The sequence below is a fragment of the Chanos chanos genome, chromosome 9 (genome assembly GCF_902362185.1).
Source record: "Chanos chanos chromosome 9, fChaCha1.1, whole genome shotgun sequence".
NCBI classification, from domain to species: Eukaryota; Metazoa; Chordata; class Actinopteri; order Gonorynchiformes; family Chanidae; genus Chanos; species Chanos chanos.
The window spans coordinates 7,905,957-7,926,909 of NC_044503.1; the positions used below are offsets into that span (position 1 = coordinate 7,905,957).

Consider the following 20,953-nt stretch of genomic DNA (forward strand, 5'->3'; position numbering starts at 1 on the left):
GGAGAACGCTCCGGAACATACGGCTCGCAAACAAACCGGTCTCCGCAGTTGTAATTATTCTCTGACATTAGGCAGCTGTCTCATTCAGCCAGATGTACGTTGTGGAATGGAGAGGGTTTTAATCAAAGCTTAATAAATTAGCTGGAGGGAGGGTGAGAAAGGGGGGGGGGGGAGGGGGGGGTTGGGTGAGTGGATGGGTGTGTGTGTGGGGGGGGGGGGGGGGTGTTGAGTAAACCTAAACAACCATATAATTGCTCATTCTTCCTTTTTTTCGTTCTTCGAGTGGGTGCGCTCCTGCTGGGTTTTTTTTCACACACCCCCCCCCCCCCCCACCTCCCTTCTCCTCCTCCTCCTCCCCCTCATTCTCTCCTTCTAGAGGAATGGGCGGTGGGCCAAGCATACCATCAGTGGCAGCGCCATTGTCTCACAGTGCCACCAGCGATGCCAGCTGCCAGATTTGGCATGGCTCCATGTGAGCCATAGGCAGCTGGGTTTATGCTGGGAACACTGGGAAAAGGGCATTGGGAGGGTGGGAGTAATGGGGGAACACAAAAGAGCTCTTTGAAGTGTGAAAGGCTATACGAAGTTCACTCAGTAAATATATACAACAAAAAATACTACTGCATGGATTATAGCAGCTTAAAGCAAAGCAGCCTAAAAAGGAAAGGACACAAACACACACACACACACACACACACACACACACACACACACATAGAAATACCCAGAAATGATATATATTGTCTATCTCTGTTTTTTTTTTGTTTTTTTTACAATGTTCCAGGTGTGTCTTGCTATATCCCACCTGCCAGTAGTAACCTCACTCTGTCAGAGAGCAGATGGACAGCCGCCTGTAAGGCTGTCACAAACAGCCCCCCCCCCCCCCTCCATCCCGCATGTTGTTTATTTGTTTGTCTTAACGGGGGGGGGGGGGCTCCTAGCAGCTGCTTAATATCAATGCCTATTTGTCTCTGATGAATTGATTTTTAAGGTTAACGGACATAAAACAAAAAAAATACTAAGCAAAAACAAAAGACGTCTTCAATTACGAACCCGCAAAGAAAATGAGCCCGCGGTTCGTCTTTCCTCGAGGGAACCGCGCGTCGCAGGCCATCAGTCTTGCTCTCGTTTGTGTCCTTTCTCTAACAATATGTAGCGCGTTCGGTACTCAGTCAATGAGCAACACAAGTTTCAGACGCGCAGATGAGCGTATAAAAGAGAGAGAGAAAAAAAAAAACGAGCTGAGATTAAAGCTACGCAAGAGGCTCGTTTGAAAGCCATTGCCCGCAGGGACGTATAGTTAATTCACTGCGGGGCTCTGCTTACTGCGAACGTGTGATGCCCCAGAGCCTGCCTTGACACAGGCGATTACGGAGATTAATTGCCAAACACGCGGGGCCCGGCTCAATCTTTAGACTCTGCCCAGTGTCCTAGCGGTAAATTCACTGAGTCCAGAGTGACAGGTGTGTGTGTGCTGGGGGGGCGGGGTTAAGCGGGACAGCCCCTCCTCTAGCCTGAAGTCCTGGAGGCACCTCAGACTTTGGCTTCCTGCTCCACCCCTTATAGAACTGTTTACTCAAACCCCCTGGCGCTGTGCCAAGGTGCCTGGTCATTGCACTTACTCATTACTCGTTAGAGTCCAAAAAGATAGACTGCAGCGAAAGACTGGCTCCATTGTAACTAAAAAGGGGGGCTTTGTAGTTGAAAGCGCAGATCTGTATTTAGATTGGTTTAGGCTTGGAAGAAGAAACGCTTCCTAGCAGACGTCATTCTTTCAAACTAAATCCAAATGAAATAATAAAATGCAGAAATATGGATTTTATTTTCTTCTTCTTCTTTTTTTTTTTTTTCTTTTTTTGAGGAACCACACACGGAATAAGGTTTAAAGTCAATGGGGAGCGTGATATTAATGAGGCTTTAAATTTAAATAAAGATATGCTAGAATGACGGTGTAAATAATGTATTTTGACACAACCACAATGGCCCTGCAACAATATTTTCCTGCATTTTACTGGTAAGCCTTTATTTGATTCCTGCCCCCCCCCCCCTTTTTATTGCCTCATTTAAAAACAATATTGACGATGTATCGCCTGGTAGCTATGAAAAATAAGCCACAGAGGAGAAAGAAAAAAAAAAAAAGCTTAAATACAACAAGATCAGCACATCAGAAAGACCACACTCTGTCTGTAAATGCGCAGGGGAGAATGGAATGAAAGACAGACATGAGCAAAGCAAGACGCAAAAAAAGACAAAATGAACAAACGGAAGACCTTTCAGAGATGAAGAAAGAAAAAAGAAAATGGAAAAATAAGCCCAACTAGAGAGAAAGAGAGAGAGAGAGAGAGAGAGAGAGAGCAAGCGAGAGAAAGAGAGAGAGAGAGAGACAGAGGGCACCAGGGCCATTTTGCATTCAAGGAAAGCAAACAGAAGCAGTGCCAACGAGGTTATGCCTGGTGCTACAGCGAGAGTGCTGCTGGCCTGTTGGGATTTGCCTTTGGTTTAGTGCAAATAACACCGCGTGAGAGAAAACCCGACGGGGAAGAGAACCGTCAGCCTCGGTTCAATATCCTTTCTGTTCAAAATTAAGGTCAATGATTTCCACATCCTCTTTGGCAGACGCTATACGTTGTGATTTTAGTTTCTCTCGATAGGACTGTCTTCCTAACACAGATTCACACATTCTTAAACATCAAGCCCCAAGCCCCCTCTGTGTTTTCTCTCTCTCTCTCTCTCTCTCTCTCTCTCTGTTTCTTTTTAAGAGTTTGTGATCAAACTCATGACACAGGAAGCCATAAATAAATTCTTATATTTCTGGCACAATTACGTGTTCGTTATGTAACTGAAACATAATACTGATTGCTTTCAGAACAAAAAAAAGTTTACACATGCTGCATGTATAGATAATTGAAAACGACAGAGATTTTTTTTTTCCCTGATGCTTATGCAAAAAATATGTGCGAACTCCATGCACTTACAATATGCCATGCATGGCTGAAAGGTAAGCTGATCCTTGTGAATTACATCATGATGTTAGACAAGGTTAACTTACTATTGCTTTGCTATTGGCTGCAACGCATATGAGAGTCATTATGGACAACAGAGTATAGCTTCAGAGATGCAGTTTTTAAATTAAGATGACAGTCAAGGCAATTCATGTCAGTGAACCACAGAACTTCTATTACAGTCAAAGCACATTCCTGTTTGTCTCCAATATTGATAATAAATCAGAGAAACACACATAAAAAAATCAGTGAGATCAAATTACACAAGACATGCAAGAAGACCTGTCTGCTTGACATACGATGAAGAAATAACGGTTTTCTTTTTTAGGGTCCGAACCAAAAAAATGCCTTTATCTATAGCTGTCACTGGAACAGATAACCCAGGATACCCGAAATACAATAACCATAGCCCACGTTTTAACACCACGACCCATGCTGTCCTAAAACAATGCGCTTTCATTTACTGTTTTCCTACTCGCGTATATCTTGTTAACTTTGGCTAAGCTAATGCTAAATCGCCGTCATGTGGCTAGACTGTAAACGGAGCCACGGCTGATGTCATACACAGGCGGAAGAAGTGCGATAGGAAGAGATAGAGTGGGAGAGAAAGGAAGGATGGAGAGACAAGGAGGCAGGGAGGCCTGATTGCTCCCAGCTGTGTTGTTCTGCGGAATCTGCAGTGCCTTGCCACATGAATTTGTCAGTGCTTATTTCGAGTCCATTAAAGGACACGGTGAAAGGTCGCTGGTCTCTTCTTAGTGTAAAAAAGCAACACCGAATCCACCGGGTTTTTTTTTGCTGTGCTTGTTCTGTGTTGACTTTGGTACGGAAAGAGACGATTTTGTCCAAAATAGAAAATACAGGACTTAACACTGACCACCCCAGCAGTTAAGCTATCCTCATGGAATGAACAACAAATAAAATGACTTCAACTTCTTCCAACAACAACTACAACGTCATTCTTTTTTTTCTTTTTTTTTTTTAAGATTTGAACTATCTAATGATCTAGTTCATCATTCATATCAAGCACAAAAGCTTTTTGAGAGGAAAATTCACATGGTCTGGCCTGAGCTGAATTCCAACCAGGCTCTTTCAAACAGCAGTACCTCTGTAAAAATAGCCACTTATGCTTCATTTGGCTGTCAAAGCAGTCTGCAATCTCCCTTTTTTTTTAACTGCAGGGATTAAAGGAAGGGTCCTAATTGCTTCCTTTGAGGGCGGGGGTGTGGGGGGTGCAAGGGGGGGGGGGGGTCCGATTGGGAAAAATGATGAGGCGATGATGAGATGGTCTCTGAACTAGGACGAGATGGAGCGAGGGTCTCCCAGGACTCCCCTTCCAAATGAGGGAGGGAAAAAAAAAATAACAGCGTCGAGGTACGACACTTCCAGGACGTTTAAATGTGCTTGAGCAAGGGGGGGGGGGGGTAATAACAGAAATCACTGCTCTTCCAAACCTTTTATAGTTATGTTTCACTACAACTATAAATAGTACACAGTAATGAGTATGGTTATGCACACTACAGCAATGTACAAATGCAGACGTCTTATAATCATTCACTGAGAACTGAATACCCAGAATTCATACGAGCAAGTGGCAAAAAAAAAATATATATATATACATACATATAATTAACAATACGCGTGGCTAAAACCCCACACGATTTCTGACAGGTTATTCTAAAACGGCCGCGGTGGAATCTGAATTTACTGATGGTAAATTGTAGTCTCGCTCTGATACGGCTCAGAACACGCTGACGCGAAGCGAATGACGTAGCAGCGGCTGGATATAAATGGGGGATGGGGGAATAACCGTTTACGCAAAACTGTTTATGCTCTTAACTGCTGTCAAGGAAGCCAGACTCAATTACAAAAGAGCCACAACCCACAGGAGCAGGCCAGTCAGCCTGGGCCGTGAAGACAGAGGCAGAGATAGCGACTCAGAGCTGGGCAACGTCCCATGCCTCAGCACGACCGAACGCTTTGATCTTGGGGCAGAGTACGCGCTACGTCACTCTACCCCCCCCCGATAATGAGTTGTTTTATTTGTTCTGTTTCATTTAAACTATTAGTACAGAAGCCAATCAAAGCCATGCCCCTCCTGCGCGTCTGTCTGGAAAGCTCTCACGTGATAAGCTGAATTAAGGAAGGAAAAATGCACGACAGAGCTGAGAGGTAAATGGTCAAAAACTTAAAAAAATAAAAAAAAAAAGTCTCGTTGAATTTATTATCATTATAAATGTAAATGGGCTTGTTTATCGTGGTATTGATTTTTTAATACATCTTGGAAAAGATGAATCTCTCGACGTAATTACACACAGTGGTAGAACTTCTATAAAAACCAGTACAATTCTTCTCCCTGCCAATGTTTTAGAAAAGTTGCTAAACCACAAAACCAATAAGTGAACCTCCTTATCACATCATTCAGCTATCGCAGCCAAGTTTTAGTTGGTAAACACATGTCAAACAAGTTGAGTTCTGAACACTTTAAAGTAAGAGTAGGCAAAGTCCCTTTCCTACGCTCACGAGGCGGGCAGCAGGGTGACAAAGAGCCCAGACGATCGATGACTTCTCATTCTCCATGGAACACAGTTGCAGGGAAATACCACGATCTAGAGCGTGTGCGTGTGCGTAAACTCCCTGACAAACACCGTGCGTGTGCGTATATGCGTTTCTGTGTCTTTTTGTGTGTGTGTGTCCTTGCTTGGCTCTCTGAAAGGAGGCCAGAATGTAGGTCTAGTCAGAGAATGAAAGACTTTGCCCAGGCAGTCTGGGAGGGACCTAGTCCTGCCTGGTCTGGAAGGTGCTGCACTCTTCCCCTCATGTTTGCCCTTCATCTGTCACATCTTCTCCTCGGCACTTTGATCAGCTACTCTCCATCCAACACCCTCTCGTCTCCAGGGGCCTCGTTCTGCTCGAAGCGAACCCTAAACATGGGCTTCAAAGAGACAGAGAGAAGAGAGGCCAAAAGACTGAACCCTGCTACACAAGCTTCTCTGTTCCCTTACATTGCGTGTACTCGGCAAAAGAGCTGGTCTTGTAAGACGTGTCAAACAAAAACGAGAGGGCGGTGGATTCCTGGCCAGTAGTAAAAGCGAAACAAACAAAAGCCATAGAAAACAGTCCACAGGCACGACAAGCAGATACATTTAGTTCCAATTTAGGCATATATCTAATTCCAACTAAACGATCTCAGATCTATACAATCTTTAAGTCAGAGTTCATAAAAATAACGGCTAAACATATCAAAGAGACACATCAATTAGATTGAAAATAACTGATTCACACTTTGTCTATAGGTCGCGTCGGGAAATTTTATGCCGGAGTAATTTGTCATATGGTTATTTTTTTTTCGTTCGCCACATGAAAGAATCGTGGGTATTCATATAGAAACACGCACCACCACCCCCCCCCCCCCCCCTCTCCTGCCACCTTTGACATCCTGCGTCACAAAACCTCACAGCATGTCTGGCAGAAGTTTCAGTTGATGCATCAGAGTTTCAGCTATAGCAGACAGATAGAGTGTCACGGCTAAGAACAAAAGCTGAGAGAGAATGAGTCGCAACAGGAGCGTCTTCCGCTGCCGTCATTTCAGGCCTCGTAAGAGGACGCAGACAAGCGAGATGGAAAAACGATACCAAATACAGTTTCCCATCTGTGGAGACGCATTCGAGATTAAAGTCAGATCGAAACCAAAACTCAATCCAGGGGATTTTAATCCATGTTGCAAAAGCATCAACATGCTGAGGTAAGATCATCTTTTTTTTTTTTTTTTAAAGATTTGCTTTTTTTTTCTAATCCTTGGTGCAATGAGGCGAACACTCTGTTTTAGGCAGCATCATAACCAGCTGACTCAAAAAAAAAGAAAAAAAAAAGAAAAACCCTATAAAATGAGGCTGAAGGCTTTGAAGTTGAGTTGTTTCAAATGCGACTGTGATGAGTGCATTTTATGCGTGTACAGAACGTCTGTACGGGTCCAAGTGGCTGTCAGTCAGAAAGCTCCGTCAGGTCAACAATAATTAAACTGATCATTTATTTTGACAATCTTAACAACCTAGCTGCTTGCAAACACATACCGAATCTTCGCTTGTCCTGCCATGATATTGGCCCAAATCAGATTAAACAGCTGGACAATAAAGATGTGTGTCTGTTTGTGTGTTTGTGTGTCGTGGGAGATTCTGAAGGGCTCTGTCTGTTTCACCAACACACACACACTCTCTCCCTCTCTCTTTCTCTCTCTCACACACACACACACACACACACTCATACACATAGCTGACAGCTGTGAGGGCTGTATCGCGGAGGGGAGGGGAGGGCAGCAGTAAGACAAGTAGTAGACACAGAGGGAGCCTGCCACAGTCAAGACATGCCCTGTCAATGAAGCCGTCTATCTACACAACAGCAGCTGGGTGCACGCAAAGTAGAGGAAATATTTTTATATGGGTAAAAGCTCTCTCTCTCTCTCTCTTACCCTCTCTCTCTGTCCCTCTGCCTCTCTCTCTCTCTCTTACCCTCTCTCTCTCTCTCTTCCCTCTCTCCCTCTCTTACCCTCTGTCTCTCTCTCTCTTACCCTCTGTCTCTCTCTCTCTTACCCTCTCTCTCTCTTTCTTACCCTCTCTCTCTCTCTCTCTCTCTTACCCTCTCTGTCTGTCCCTCTGCCTCTCTCTCTTCCCTCTCTCTCTCTCTTACCCTCTCTCTCTGTCCCTCTGCCTCCCTCTCTTCCCTCTCTCTCTCTTACCCTCTCTCTCTCTTACCCTCTCTCTCTCTCTCTCTCTCTGTCCCTCTGCCTCTCTCTCTTCCCTCTCTCCCTCTCTTACCCTCTCTCCCTCTCTCTCTTATCCTCTCTCTCTCTCTCTCTCTCTTTCAGCATTACCCCACATTCCGTACTCCCACGTCCATTCTCCTCTTTCTGTTATAAAAGGAGGGAAAAAAAAGGGCTATAAACTCAGATTCCCAGAGAGGGTGGCCGCTGGGTTACCTCCACGCAGGAACACGAAATGAAAGACACTTCATCCCAATTAGTAAGCAGGAAAATTGGGATCCGTCGGTCTGGCGGTCTGCGCTTGGATTGAACCGCAGAGAGAGAGAGAAAGAGAGAGAGAGAGAGAGGGAGAGAGAGAGAGAGAGAGAGAGGGAGAGGGAGAGGGAGAGGGAGAGAGAGAGAGAGAGAGAGAGAGAGAGGGAGAGGGAGAGAGAGAGAGAGAGAGAGAGAGAGAGGGAGACGGAGAGGGAGAGAGCAGGGAACAACATTTACGGCCCAACTGCAATTAGGTGCAGATGAGGCTGCAGCTGACACGTTGTTGAAAAGTAAGTGTGACGCATTCGTCGGGGGGGCGAAGAACACTCAGACATGTCCTGGCAGCCACCCATCGCAGACGGCTGCTTTTTTACCCCGCGTGCGCAGTCAACGCGACTGACTTAGGCCTCTGCTATGAACGGGGATAAGGATCATAGGAACGCTTTTACTCCAGGTTGTTTGGGATTTCAAAAAAAAAAAAAAAGGCTTACAAACGCGCTTTTCTTTTACGGTGCGATAACAGTTAAAGCTATAGTTAATAAGAGACCAGATGACGTGATGTGTAAAAAATGGTGTTTTTAAAAAAGAAAAACTCATAGTGAGAAACTGAGAGGTGGTTAATCTTATAACTACAAAATAACAAAGGCAAACACTGTGATGCATGTATTCCATATCAGCAGGAGACATCAGTGCTGTCGATGGTGTTGATGAGGCCCAAGTCCGGGGTGGTTTTTGATTAAGATACAGAGAAAGGAAATATATGATGATGATACATATACATTTGATTGAATTCAAACAACCATATAATGTGAATGACCGCTCAAACTCTTGGGCTTAAGCCTTGCACTGCTGTTGTAAAAGACATAAAAGTACTTCAGGGCTTCCTCCATATCTCTGTATGACAAACACTGTCACTCAGCATGGCCATTGTGTGCGCTTCACGTAGGAGACTGTGCTGAGTTTGTACTTTAGTCTGAAGCAGTGAGATAAAACTAAAGAGAAAAATGAAGCCTCTTGCTCACACGCTCTTAAATGAATTCCTCTGAATGAATTACTCTAAATTCATCGTCTGGATAAGCGGTCGGTGTTTCGGCGTTTCGGCTCTCCGCATTACCCGTTCACACACACACACACACACACACACACACACTCATGTGCCAAAGCACGGTCTCTCTCACTCTCTCCTGCAGCACACAGTTCCTCATCAGCACAGTGTCTGCATTCTGCCAGCCTGCACACAGCAAATCGATCTGCTAGATTGATTAACACGAGAGCTGAGCTGCATTGCCTTTGACTTTCATCAGTGACCTCCCTGTGCTGTTGCCTATCTCTCCCTCTCTCTCTCTCTCTCTCTCTCTCTCTATCTATCCATCTATCTACATGAGGTTGTTTTTCCCTCATTATCTTCTCTAAAACGAGCACAGGTTGTACCATGCAGATGAGGGTAAAGAATCCGTCATCAAAGGGGCAGTAACAAAGGAAATGGCAGGGTCCATGGAGAAACTGAAGGCCCATTAAAATATTGAACAGTGAGACGGGCCAGCGCGAGAGTTGAGGACGCAGCGCGGTCACGCGGATTTTCTCTTCGGAGAGAGAACATCGAGAGAGAAGAGAACCGTGACTAGGACCCGGTGGCTTCCCTGTTGGAAAAGACCGCAGAGAGATAGGCTTACAAAAGGAAAGACCTTTCGTGCGTTTATTTACTGTAAACGCTTGGTCCACCCTTAAAGAGCTTTCCGTTTTTATTCAGCTTGTTCATGTGTCCAGGACAGAAGCGCGGAGTCGAGATGTGTCTGTGTCTAATTGTGTAGCTATGTAAGGGAACACTAAACACTTCACTGTACAGTGTTATTTTTGATATTGGCATATCAATGAAAAAATCTGGTTTTTGTTAGACACCCACTGACTCTGGCTTATCAAATGTACGCATTTGGTATTGTAACCACCTCAGATTCGATCAGTGCACACAGCACAGTTCAGAACTGAGTGTGAAATGACACACCTCTGTAATTCCATTTGCGGGCCCTTTAAGAAGAAAAAGTGGAGTGCAGAACACCTCCCCCTGTTGGAGGCAGAAAAACTAGGCTAAACTTGACCTGAGGTGACCCCCATCCTCCCGCCCCTCCTAAATTTCCGTTGCCGGAGCAGTGGAGCACATTCCTGCGCCGCTGTGTTTACTGTGTGTGTGTGCGCTTGTGTGTGTGTGTGTGTGTGTGTGTGTGTGTGTGTGTGTGCGTGCGCGTGCGTGCATGTGTCTAAGTATGTCTGTACACACATGTATGTGTGTGTGTGTGTGTGTGTGTTTGCATGTGTGTGCGTGTGTGTGTACATGTATGTGTTTCAGACAGCACTGAAACATCGTGCTCTACTGCAAACAGCTCTGCTTACACTACAACATACAGTGCAGGCTCACATGAGCAGACAGAGAGAGAGAGAGAGAGAGAGAGAGAGAGAGAGAGAGAAAGACCAAGCACACACAAAGTGCATCTTGTGCCACACCATTCACCAACCGCCAATACAGAAAGAGGGAGTTCATGGCAAGGTCACGGCTGAAGGGAAGAGCCTTGGTTTGACGGGACTTCTGGCTGGCGCGAACTTCCACTGAGAAGCGTGTTTTGTTAAATCAGTAAAACCACCATGCCATTTGTTATGACATGTTTTTACGCCATATTTATTCCACCAGCTGCGCTTGAGCTAGTGATTAATTGTTAAGAAGATATCTGGAGAGCAGTGCCATTGCTCCACGTAAAAAAAAAACAAAAAAACAACGAAAACAGCAATCCATGACTTGGAACGTCCTAGAAAAGTTGTGTTTTGTTATCTACACAGTCCCTCGGTAAGCACGACGGCCTAATCTTTCGTCATGTATGACTTTACTTTTAAAAGTTTTTTTGGTTTTTTTTTTTTTCTTTTTTATACACAAGAGGCTTTTAGTTTGTCTCATTCTAACGTTCAAGCCCTCTTGATTCTGAGAAGGACGACGATGAGGGTGCTGCTACCTCGTCCTTGGACTCGGTGCGATGTGGGCCCCATGGCCTGGACTCTGCTTCATTAGTAAAGATACCAAAACATACCACAGCAAATGAGCGGGAGCAGACGCTCAGTGCTTCCCAGCTGGTGTTGCTGTGTAATGGCTTAACAGTGCTGGCCCTGTTGAACTGCTACGGGGAAGCGCCAGAGCGCAGGAGGGAGGGAGGGAGAGAGGGAGAGAGAGAGGACGAAAAGCGGAGGATGACATGCTTTGGACGTGAAAGAACGCACTGTGCCTTTAAGACCAAATGCTGACTGGTTGCCTCCTCTCTCTCTCTCTCTCTCTCTCCCCCCCCCTCTCCCTCGCTCTCTCTCTACTCTTCCCCTCCCCTCCTCCTTTCCTTCTTTTCCTTCACTCACTCACTACTTCCCACCTCCCTCCTCTGCCTTTGGTCTGAGTGAAAGTGAAAAGCTGCAGCCCCTTATCTGCGTGTTTACAGCCAGGAGTTTGTAGGCTATTAGGCTGGTCAGGTGACAGGGAGGCCGCCACTGTGACCCAGACAGCCGAGGGTGAAGGTCGCCTGAAAGGGTGGGGAGAGTGGAGAGGAGGGAGAGAGAGAAGAGAAGAGAAGGAAAGAGAAGAGAAGAGAAGAGAAGAGAAGAGAAGAGAAGAGAAGAGAAGAGAAGAGAAGAGACAGGGGGAGGTAGATGAGTGGCAGGGGCAGCGGAGAAAGAGAATGAGAGAGAGAGAGAGAGAGAGAATGAGAGAGAGAGAGAGAGAGAGAGAGAGAGAGAGGGCTGCAGCTGAGGACAAAAATAATTCTGAATGCATGACTCTCTCTCTCTCTCTCTCTCTCTCTCTCTCTCTCTCTGGAGTAGCCATGCTTGTACACTCTAGCAGGTGTGGAGTGGGTAAAATCAGTCATACTTTGTCCCAGTAAGACTGGCTTTTACAGTTTACTGGCACTAAAAACCACCAAAACACTGACAAATATCTAATAAACATGCATGACAAATTTTCCTAAACGTTTCCTTTCCATTTTCCTAATCTCTACTGTGTATTGTTACATAGATAAAAGGTTGACTGCACACATATATAAACATGAAACTCGTAGTCATTGTTTCCCAGAATTTCTTAGGAATGAACTAGGAGGAGACAGAATGCGGTGAGGTCATTTTGGCTAATTTCTAAAACGGCTGAGACAAAGTAATGGAGTAAAAGCTGAAGAAAACGACGCTACACCTGGGGAATTTGAATAATGTATCTCACTGTTTAGAGACAGAGGTTGCTGAGTCACAGTTAGTGGCCTACTGCACTGCGTATAGAGCACCCCTAAAACACACACACACACACACGCGCGCGCGCACACACACGTCCACAGGCACGCACTCACTCACTCACTTATTTCCTCATTCTAATATACGGGACACTCAGCTACACCCTATCACCCCATGCTGTTTTGATTTAGTATGCACACACACAGTGAGACAGACCAGAGCTCCCGAGCTCAACAGTCATACGTGAGTGCATGGAAAAGCTAAGTGGTTTTTATCCCCAAAGGACAATGTTAAAGGCAGGACTGACTTTCTGGGCATTTTTTTTCCTTTCAGCCTAGACAGAGTGACATAAGGGGTCGGGGTTGGGGTCGGGGGGCGGACTACAATACCGAGTAGCCTAAAAACACTTAAATGCACATCAAGTACAATTCCTTAAAAAAAAAAAAAAAATTCGTTGATTAATTTCTCAACACGTACAGTTCCGCGATGTAAAAACATACTGTTCGTACTGGCCTATGACACAACGGTGCAGATATCGGTTTCACGTCATGACTGTTCCGTCCAGGCAAGGCAGAAAGTATGGGGCAAAGAGCGAAACTGTGTAAAAGGGTGAGGGATGCCAAGAGTGGGCAGGGTGGTTCCAACTCTGCCCGGCAGGCTGTACATCAGCTGGCTCCCAGCTTTGCCCACTAACCACCAGGCTACACCCTTTTATACAACATTGTAAATTTTAACACATCTCTAAGGCTGGCGTTCAGAACCATGCTCATTTAAAGAGATTTACAGTGTCAGGACTTTGGCTCTGTTTAATTCTCCCTGCCTCTCTCTCTCTCTCTCTCTCTCTCTCTCTCTCTCTCATTAAAAGAAGTTCTACAGAGTCAAGTGCCTATAGTTTTGCCACTAAAACTCTTGCTTGAAAATATCACAATATCTATAGATTGGAGATAGGTTTTGCTAAACTAACTACTTGTAAGGAGATGAGTCAGCGACTTTTCCAGGTAACGCACTAATAACGTCTTTGGGTAAATTTTATAAGCACATCCACCCCCCATAGCTGCTGCATAGTTCTCGGTACCACACTAAGTGACAGTTCCTAGTATAGAGGAGAGAGTGTAAAGTGCTTCTAAGAATTATTTGTTTTTCCCGTCTGACTGTGGGCTAAACAAATCGCTCGACGTAGCTGTTAGCTCTACGCTAGGAGTGCCTTAAACCTGCAACTGTGTCGGTGTAGCAACGGATACGTCAGCACTCACCTCTCTCCTGTACGAAGTACGCAAGGTAGAGGTCCAGCTCCTTGACCGATACGCTGATGTGATGAGGCTGAACACAGAGTATGGGGTTGGTACACTGCCCGCCTTTGACAAGCCGTTCTCCGTCCGTGCTCTCCAGAGGGATGCCCTTAAACAGGATGACCATCACCAGGTCCAGTCGCCACACTTTATCGGCTTGCCTCAGGCAATCGATCCTCCTCATCTTGCCCTTCTGGTCGGGATTTGAGAGTACGCAGCAAGGAGGTTTTTTCCCCGTGATTGACAGCACGAAGTCCTCGCGGCACTCGGGCCGAATGTCCTTGCGCAGTTTGGCTAGAAGACGGGACGCCCATTTTTGCTTGACCTCAGGTTTCTCGCCCAGAAGTTCGTCTTTGACGGCGCGCTCTTCGTCTTTCGTCATCCTCTTCTCGTGCTTCTTGAAATATTTGCGTTTGCGGGCCTGGAGGTTGAACCAAGTGTAGGCAAAGGCTCGCACATGCGGCAGCAGAGCCTCAATGAATGGATGAAACTCATCCTGGAGGAGGCAGAAGAAGAGTGTTTTAGTACAGACTCTAAATGGGAGAAAACATTGTATTTTACTAAAACCACAGTGTTTATCTCATCTCTGTAACTAGTTGACCTATGCGTTGCCGAACGCGAGAGTAACATGACAAAATGACAGTTAAATTAATTGTAAATAAAGGGTTTACTTTGGTTTTCAGCTGTTTAAGAAATTAGTTAATCTAAATTAAGACCACATTTCCTCATTCTGGATGTGTTTGCTATGCACAGACCAGTAAACACTTAAGGGACTTTGGAGAAAGCAACTGTATGCGTGCTGGTGTATGGTCTTCATTCTTAGAGCAATTCAAACATAAGCAGTAATAATTCATCCAATTATGTTTTGTTGATTATTTTCCCTTTTAGTGGTGGGTTTTCAACAACAACAATATACATGTGTGTGCCTGCTAGGCAAGTCACAAACCACAGTTTCTTAACTGTTTAAAGGACAATAATTTAGCAATGTTCATTTGGTGTCACTAATGGCTTCCATATTTTCACATTTCAAAACCCCAATGTGCTAGTCTTTCCCCTTATTTACATCCCAACTGAACATTAACTGGGCAAAACTATCAATTATCATAACAAGATCCAACCGAGTCTCTACAGCATGTGAAAAGAGTATGTCCAATTCTTTTACATTATGTTTGAGTGTGTCTGTGTTAAAGAATCTTGAAAAGATTATAAAAAAAAAAATACGTAGCAATAACGAAGACATGATGGGAGGCTACATATGTGTAAAAACTCATTGAAGAGCGTGAACTTGTGGCGGCGGCGGCAGGGGCGGGGAGGGGGTTGACGAAAACCAGCGAATAATCCAGGTGGAATTATCTCCCAAGAAATCTGTCTCTGGCGTCATCCTTTTTTTTTCCCCTTTTTTTTTTTTTTTTTGGCAACGACCTATTCCCCTATGATGTCATAAAAACCTAGGTGCATTAATGTGGTGTCTCAGAAGAGAGAACGTTGGAGAGACACGAAAAAAAAAAGAGAGAGAGAGAGAGAGAGAGAGAGAGAGAGAGAGAGAGAGAGAGAGATCACCCCACAAACCGGAGCCCGGTAACGACCGGTCCGAGGGAGAGTAATTGGACATGACTGAGGCACACTGCATGGAGCTCATGCAATAAAAGAGTCTGCGCTTCTCTCAGCAGCACAACACTTTAAACACTTCCAGCTGTCCCAACCATGACTGCCGGCGTAAGGCACACAACATCGGTTTCAGTTAAACCTTCAAAACCCCATTCCTCCCATACCAAACTTTCACTTGATTGAGGATAACCAATGTAGTTCTTTCCTTTTTTTTCTTGAGAAGAGACTCTGTGGGTTTTTTACTTTTTTTTTTTTTTTTTTTTTCCTTTATGAATAAGTACACAACACCTTCATTTTTTTTTTTTTTCAGGTATCATTTTCAGCTGTCTAGCTCAGCACGTTACTAAGCGTCGAACGTACAGCTAGACTTTCACCTGCTAGTTTTCGTCGCGGGCCGCGATACACTGGACGAAACCCGCTATTACAGGATGTGATACGGTCTCCATATTGTTTACACCCAGCATACTGCTTTATTAAAGACATATGGCTCTTCATTTACTCAGGTTCCATAGCCTGTCCCTTTAAGGGGCGTTTCAAATGGAGTATTGAAAGCAGTGAGCTTTACCGAGAGGAGGAAGCCAGATTGAACATCTATTTTTACTCAGAGAGCTGCAGCAGCAGGGTATAATGTGTTTTTATTTCCAGTTATTTCGACTTGATGTCGGGAGAAGAAGTTCAAAGAAAACATTGTGCTGTAATTCTGAGGTTTAGAGTCCCCTTGTCTTGGCCTGCTCTAACATACAGCATATAGAAAGATCTGTAATCAGGGGCGGAAGACGTCTTATGCAGAAGCGATAGAGTTACTGTGTAAACTTTCCAAAGCTTTACAGAAAGAGAGCACAGAGACATGCCACTGATAGAAACCAGAGATCCGGCTTGGAAACCAGACAGACAATCTGATGAGGCCTTTACAAATTTCTGAAAAGTTTTTGGCAACCAAATGCCTCTTTTGCCCAAAGTACATCAAAACCGTTTTTTACGACCTCAGGGCGATGGTACGAATGTCTTTTTGACAGAGAACCTGTTCTTGAGGATGTAGCGCATTCTAAACTAAACGATAATGACGCGTATAGTTCACAGTTTAACGGTGTAACTGCTCGATTTTCCCGAAGATGGAGGGAAATCTATACTCCGCGTGTGTCGAAGGCGAAGCGCGTTTACAAGGCGGCTCACCCCCCCCCCATCCCCCCACCCCCGCTACATACAGGCTGCTGTCCGTGTATCCCTCCGTTTTCCCAGCCCTGTGGATTGGATTGCTCTCATTACACAAACTACAGCACAAGCATATCCACAAACCACTCCTAAGGCAAAAATAAACACTAATTAGGCTTTCGTTTTCTGCCCCGAAATGCCGTATTGGAAATAGCTCTGTGGCAGCTTGAGTCAAACTCTGATCTGGGAGACTAAAGTTAAAAAAAAATTTTAAAAAAAAGGTACATTTTCGGGACTCGAAAAGGACCCCTCCCTTCTTCATACCCCCTCTTCCAGGTTCATTATGCTCCAATGTTTTCATAGCAACTGCCCCCTCCCCTCCACTCCCCTTCATACAACCCCCCCCTCCTCCCCCCTGTGCAACTTCCATGTGTGCAGGCCCAACTTTAACAGGCATCTTAGGACAGCTACAAAAACCTGTCTGTCTACCACCTGTACACCTTCCTTAGTATAAATCACTGTACCCCCCTCAACACTCATTACAGCTGCACAGAGACCAGCCGTCTGACGCAGCAGAGATCCAGGTCAGAAAGCGACCGTTTATCTTGGTATAAACCCGGAGTTGCCCTTATAGCATGTTTACTCCAGTAACGTAAAGATGAAAAAGTGGCGTAGAGAAAGGCAAACACCGAAGGACTTTTTTTTTTTTTTTTTTTTTTCGCAGTGAGCCTCCCCTCTCTCCTTTTCCATATTAGGCCTGGACACGCTCCAACGCAACGCTCCGCTTTTCCTACAATCGAAATCAAAAGGTTGCCTTGACTCGGGATCTGTTTACACATTAACGATGAGAATGTTATTGATAAACAGAGCAGATGAATGGCCTCACTATAGCCAGCTAAACTGAAGATCTTTGATCAGCTAGAGTTCTGGTGGCAGTATTCAGGCCAGCTATGATAGCAAACCTGCCATGAATGCACAGATTGGAGATTTAAGAACAGGCTAGAGCCTAAAGGAGTATCCTGAAAATCCCCAGGCCACTGCTTTGCGTACAGTGGGGGGAGCCATGGCCTTCACAGCTGTATTTATGCAGTAATTGAATCATTTTGTTATTGCAGAGCACAGGGAAATGTGTTTTTATTCCTGTCCGTTGCTCGGATACCATCTTTATTATGTCTTAAACAGAGAATGTAATTTTTTCGCAAATCTTTTTCCGAGCTGAGAGTGCGTGGGGAGGGGGGGAGGAGCCTAGACGATGACAGAACGGGACAGTTGTGATCAGACACAGAGGGTTGCTATGGTGACTGTCATGTGACACCAGCACGTGTCCCAGTCTTAAGTCTGAAGTTTTTCCAACACTCAAGCACCAGACCTGGAGATAATTTTGGATAATTTCTATTCAGCTGTAATTTTCAAAAGCACACCAATAAGATCAGAATAACGTGGTAGAATTTTTTCCAAGCCATGTTCGTTTGCTCTTTGGACAAAGCCAACTGTACAAATAACAAATACGTTGACAAGAATAAGTGGATGGGTTTTTACACCAGACAATTATTTTTTTTCACTTTGCCAAAGCTAGATTACTGTATGTCAAAGGAATAAAACTGTTACAGGGCTTTGAATTCCTGAAGGTCTGCTATTAATCTAAAATGCCATTCTAAGCTTTAATGGCAGAAATCACTTCACCGCCCTTCCTGCATTGTTGCTGTAACTGCCAAAGGCTCTGGATAGAGTAAGCATTCTCTCTCTCTCTCTCTCTCTCTCTTTCTCTCTCTCTCTCTTTCTCTCGCTCACTCTCTCGCTCTCTCTCTCTCTCTCTCTCTCTTTCTCTCGCTCTCTCTCTCTCTCTTTCTCTCTCTCTCTCCCAGCTCTTTACAAGAATCCCACTCTCCCTCTTCCTCTTTGGCTGGCTAATGGTAGCATATTACTAAAACAGCACATCACCTACGATCTGAATAATGGATTCGGTTACAAGGCCTCGCACTCCACGGTCAGCCTGCTGCACTTTTACTGAGCCGCAACTCTGCACTTGGAACAGCCATTTACAGAGGAGTATTTTAAAAAAAATACATGTTACATTTGCATGCACATTACCATGACTCCAAAAAAAAAAAAAACTATGCCGTTCTTTTCATTTTATTGCGTTTCATTGCTTACCCCAGACGGTAAATTATTATGTGCCTGAAGCCCCATAGTGTTTTTCTGTGGGACTAAAAAGCAACAGCGCACATTAGTAGACAATAACCTGAAAAACTGACGAGAAAAATATTGCAAAATATCTGGCCCGAAAGCAAAGTTTCTTCCCAGGCAAGGACCCTTAAACCTAACATGTTGAATCCATCCTGAAAGGCTATAGTGAAGCAGAGCTTGCCATAAAAGACCCTGAAATGAAATAAAATGATGTCACGCGAGAAGCTATAGAAGCTTTTTTCAGAGATCCGTAAGTTTTACTGGAGTCGGCTCAAGCACACAGCGTTCCCTCTTTACCTCTAGAAGGTCTCGCTTTTTACGTTGTGACATCATCCCCGCTTCAAAATGATACATTTCAACCACAGTTCCTGATACTACACGTCTGTGCGGTAAACATATACCTAACATATGCAAAGCATATTCTCTTGTATATCTGGGACTGTCATCAAGGACAGACCAGCTCTAACAGACTTATTGGCTGGATCCCAGTGTGATAAGAGAAGGTAAGGCTCAGAATTTAAACTGGGTCAAAGGGGATGTAGTGTTGACTTCCAGCAGTGAGTCATCCTGCTTTGCCACCATGTAAACGCTGAGTCAGCCCTCAGCCATGCACCATGACAATAGCGAGTGAGAGAAAGAAAAAGAGAGAGAGAGAGAGGAAGAAAGAGAGAGAGAGAGAGAGAGAGAGAGAGAGAGAGAAGCATAGAGGGGAAAGGTGGGTAGTTGGGGACGGGACGGGACGGGACGGGGGGGGGGGCAGTTGGGGTGTAGAAAAAAGCTCACAACCGAAGAAAAGACATACAGAAAAAGAACAAGACAACACTGATTGGAGCCAGAGTTCCCTGCTATGCTTTGGATATCTAACAACAGTCTCAATATTAAGAGCAGAGCATTAAAAGTTACTGATTCTCATGCAGGGTTTCTTTCAATGTTGCTTCTTAATTTGGTCCAGTATGTGAACACAGAAAGCAAACTGCACCTGTGAGACCAGCCCATAAAAGAACACAGGCTTCCCACAGGGGGGGGGGGGCAGCGAGGGATTGTTTATTGAAGATTAGACGCAAGGGATCAGCATAATTAACTTCGTTTCAATCAAAGCAACAATTAATGCTTTATACATGCTAGATCTTTAGGTCTTTTGTGTGTTCCTCGGGGGCTCCCAGCAGAAGCAGCCATGTGTCAGGGCTGGTCTGAGACACTCCTGTGTCTAGAGTTGGGGGGCCAGGGTGGTGGAGGGGGGGGGGGTCTGTCTGTGCTTTGAAAAGCTTAAGCAAGCTCTCTTAACGTGGGAAAACGGACTATAAGGTAAGACTGTATGCGTGTCTGCGCGTGTGTGTGTGTGTGTGTGTGTGTGTGTGTGTGTGGAGGGGTCGGGTGGGGGGGGTTGTGCTATGACAGAGCTGCATGGATGCACGAGAACTTTAGAGAGCTGGAGAATGAAGTCTTGTGATAACTGAACTGGAAGCTAGTGAAGAGCGGCCGTGAAGGTAAACACAAACAGAACGTAATAACAAAGGCCGTCTTGTTGTGGGAACGCTGGGAAAATTCGAAAAAATGAAATGGTTCATACAGTGACAAGCAAGAGTTCTCGGCCTTAATGAACAAGCTGTCTTACATCTGAATTCATTTAAACTATGACTCTCATTTTCAGTTCTCTGTAGCTCAAAGTGTTAGATTTTTCCAATTCCATTGTTCTGTTTTAATGACTAGTACACTTATGAGATGTTTTTGAACCAAAAGAGGCGAAAAAAAAAACAAAAAAAAACAGCCCATTGTTAAGATGCATTTAAACCGAAAGTTTAAAAAGTAACATTTATTACTGATGCTGTAGACTATTACCAGTCTGGTTTTGTCATAGAGCACAGTGTGTTGCCAACAGTGAGATCATCAGCATGTTCCAAGTCTCTAAATGACTTATGAAGTTGTGTGATGACAGACTGAAAATGACACATCTGACAATGAGGGAGGTGTCAAACGCATCACAGTCGACCCACGCAAACACTACAACACACGGCAGCACTGCTGATGCAAGACGAAACCCCACACAAGTAGACTTTTCTTGGAAATGTGAAACTTGACGCTTTTTTTGTCATTTCTGCTCTTATTTTCACTTCAGAGAACTTTGACACACAAAAGGCACATAGGAAGAGAGAGACCGAGAGAGAGAGAGAGAGAGAGAGAGAGAGAGAGAGAGAGAGATGCAGGTAGCGGTGGAATTTCCTGATATGCCTTAAAGTGCTGCTTAAAGTACATGACTCAAGATTAAAAGATGTTACTTCACGGCTTTTGTCATCCTTTATAATGTCACATTTACTGCCTGTCCTCCGTCATCATCAGCAGCTTTTTTCGACATGAGTACAACAATTTTTAAAAAAAATTTTTTTTTTGTAGAAATTCTTTAAATAATACGTCACACATCATTCCTCTTTTCTGTGGAAGCCAGTCAAGCAGTA

General features: G+C 44.7%; 1 protein-coding gene across 2 annotated transcripts in view; it reads right to left on the reverse strand.

The window, feature by feature from the left end:
* The window catches only part of nfic (nuclear factor I/C), a 72,745-nt gene that overhangs the window by 36,877 nt on the left and 14,915 nt on the right, over nucleotides 1–20,953 (reverse strand). For both annotated transcript variants that reach the window (XM_030783759.1, XM_030783758.1), the window contains exon 2: nucleotides 13,518–14,049. In XM_030783759.1, coding sequence (XP_030639619.1) covers nucleotides 13,518–14,049 — 532 coding nt within the window. The remainder of the gene's footprint in view (nucleotides 1–13,517; nucleotides 14,050–20,953) is intronic.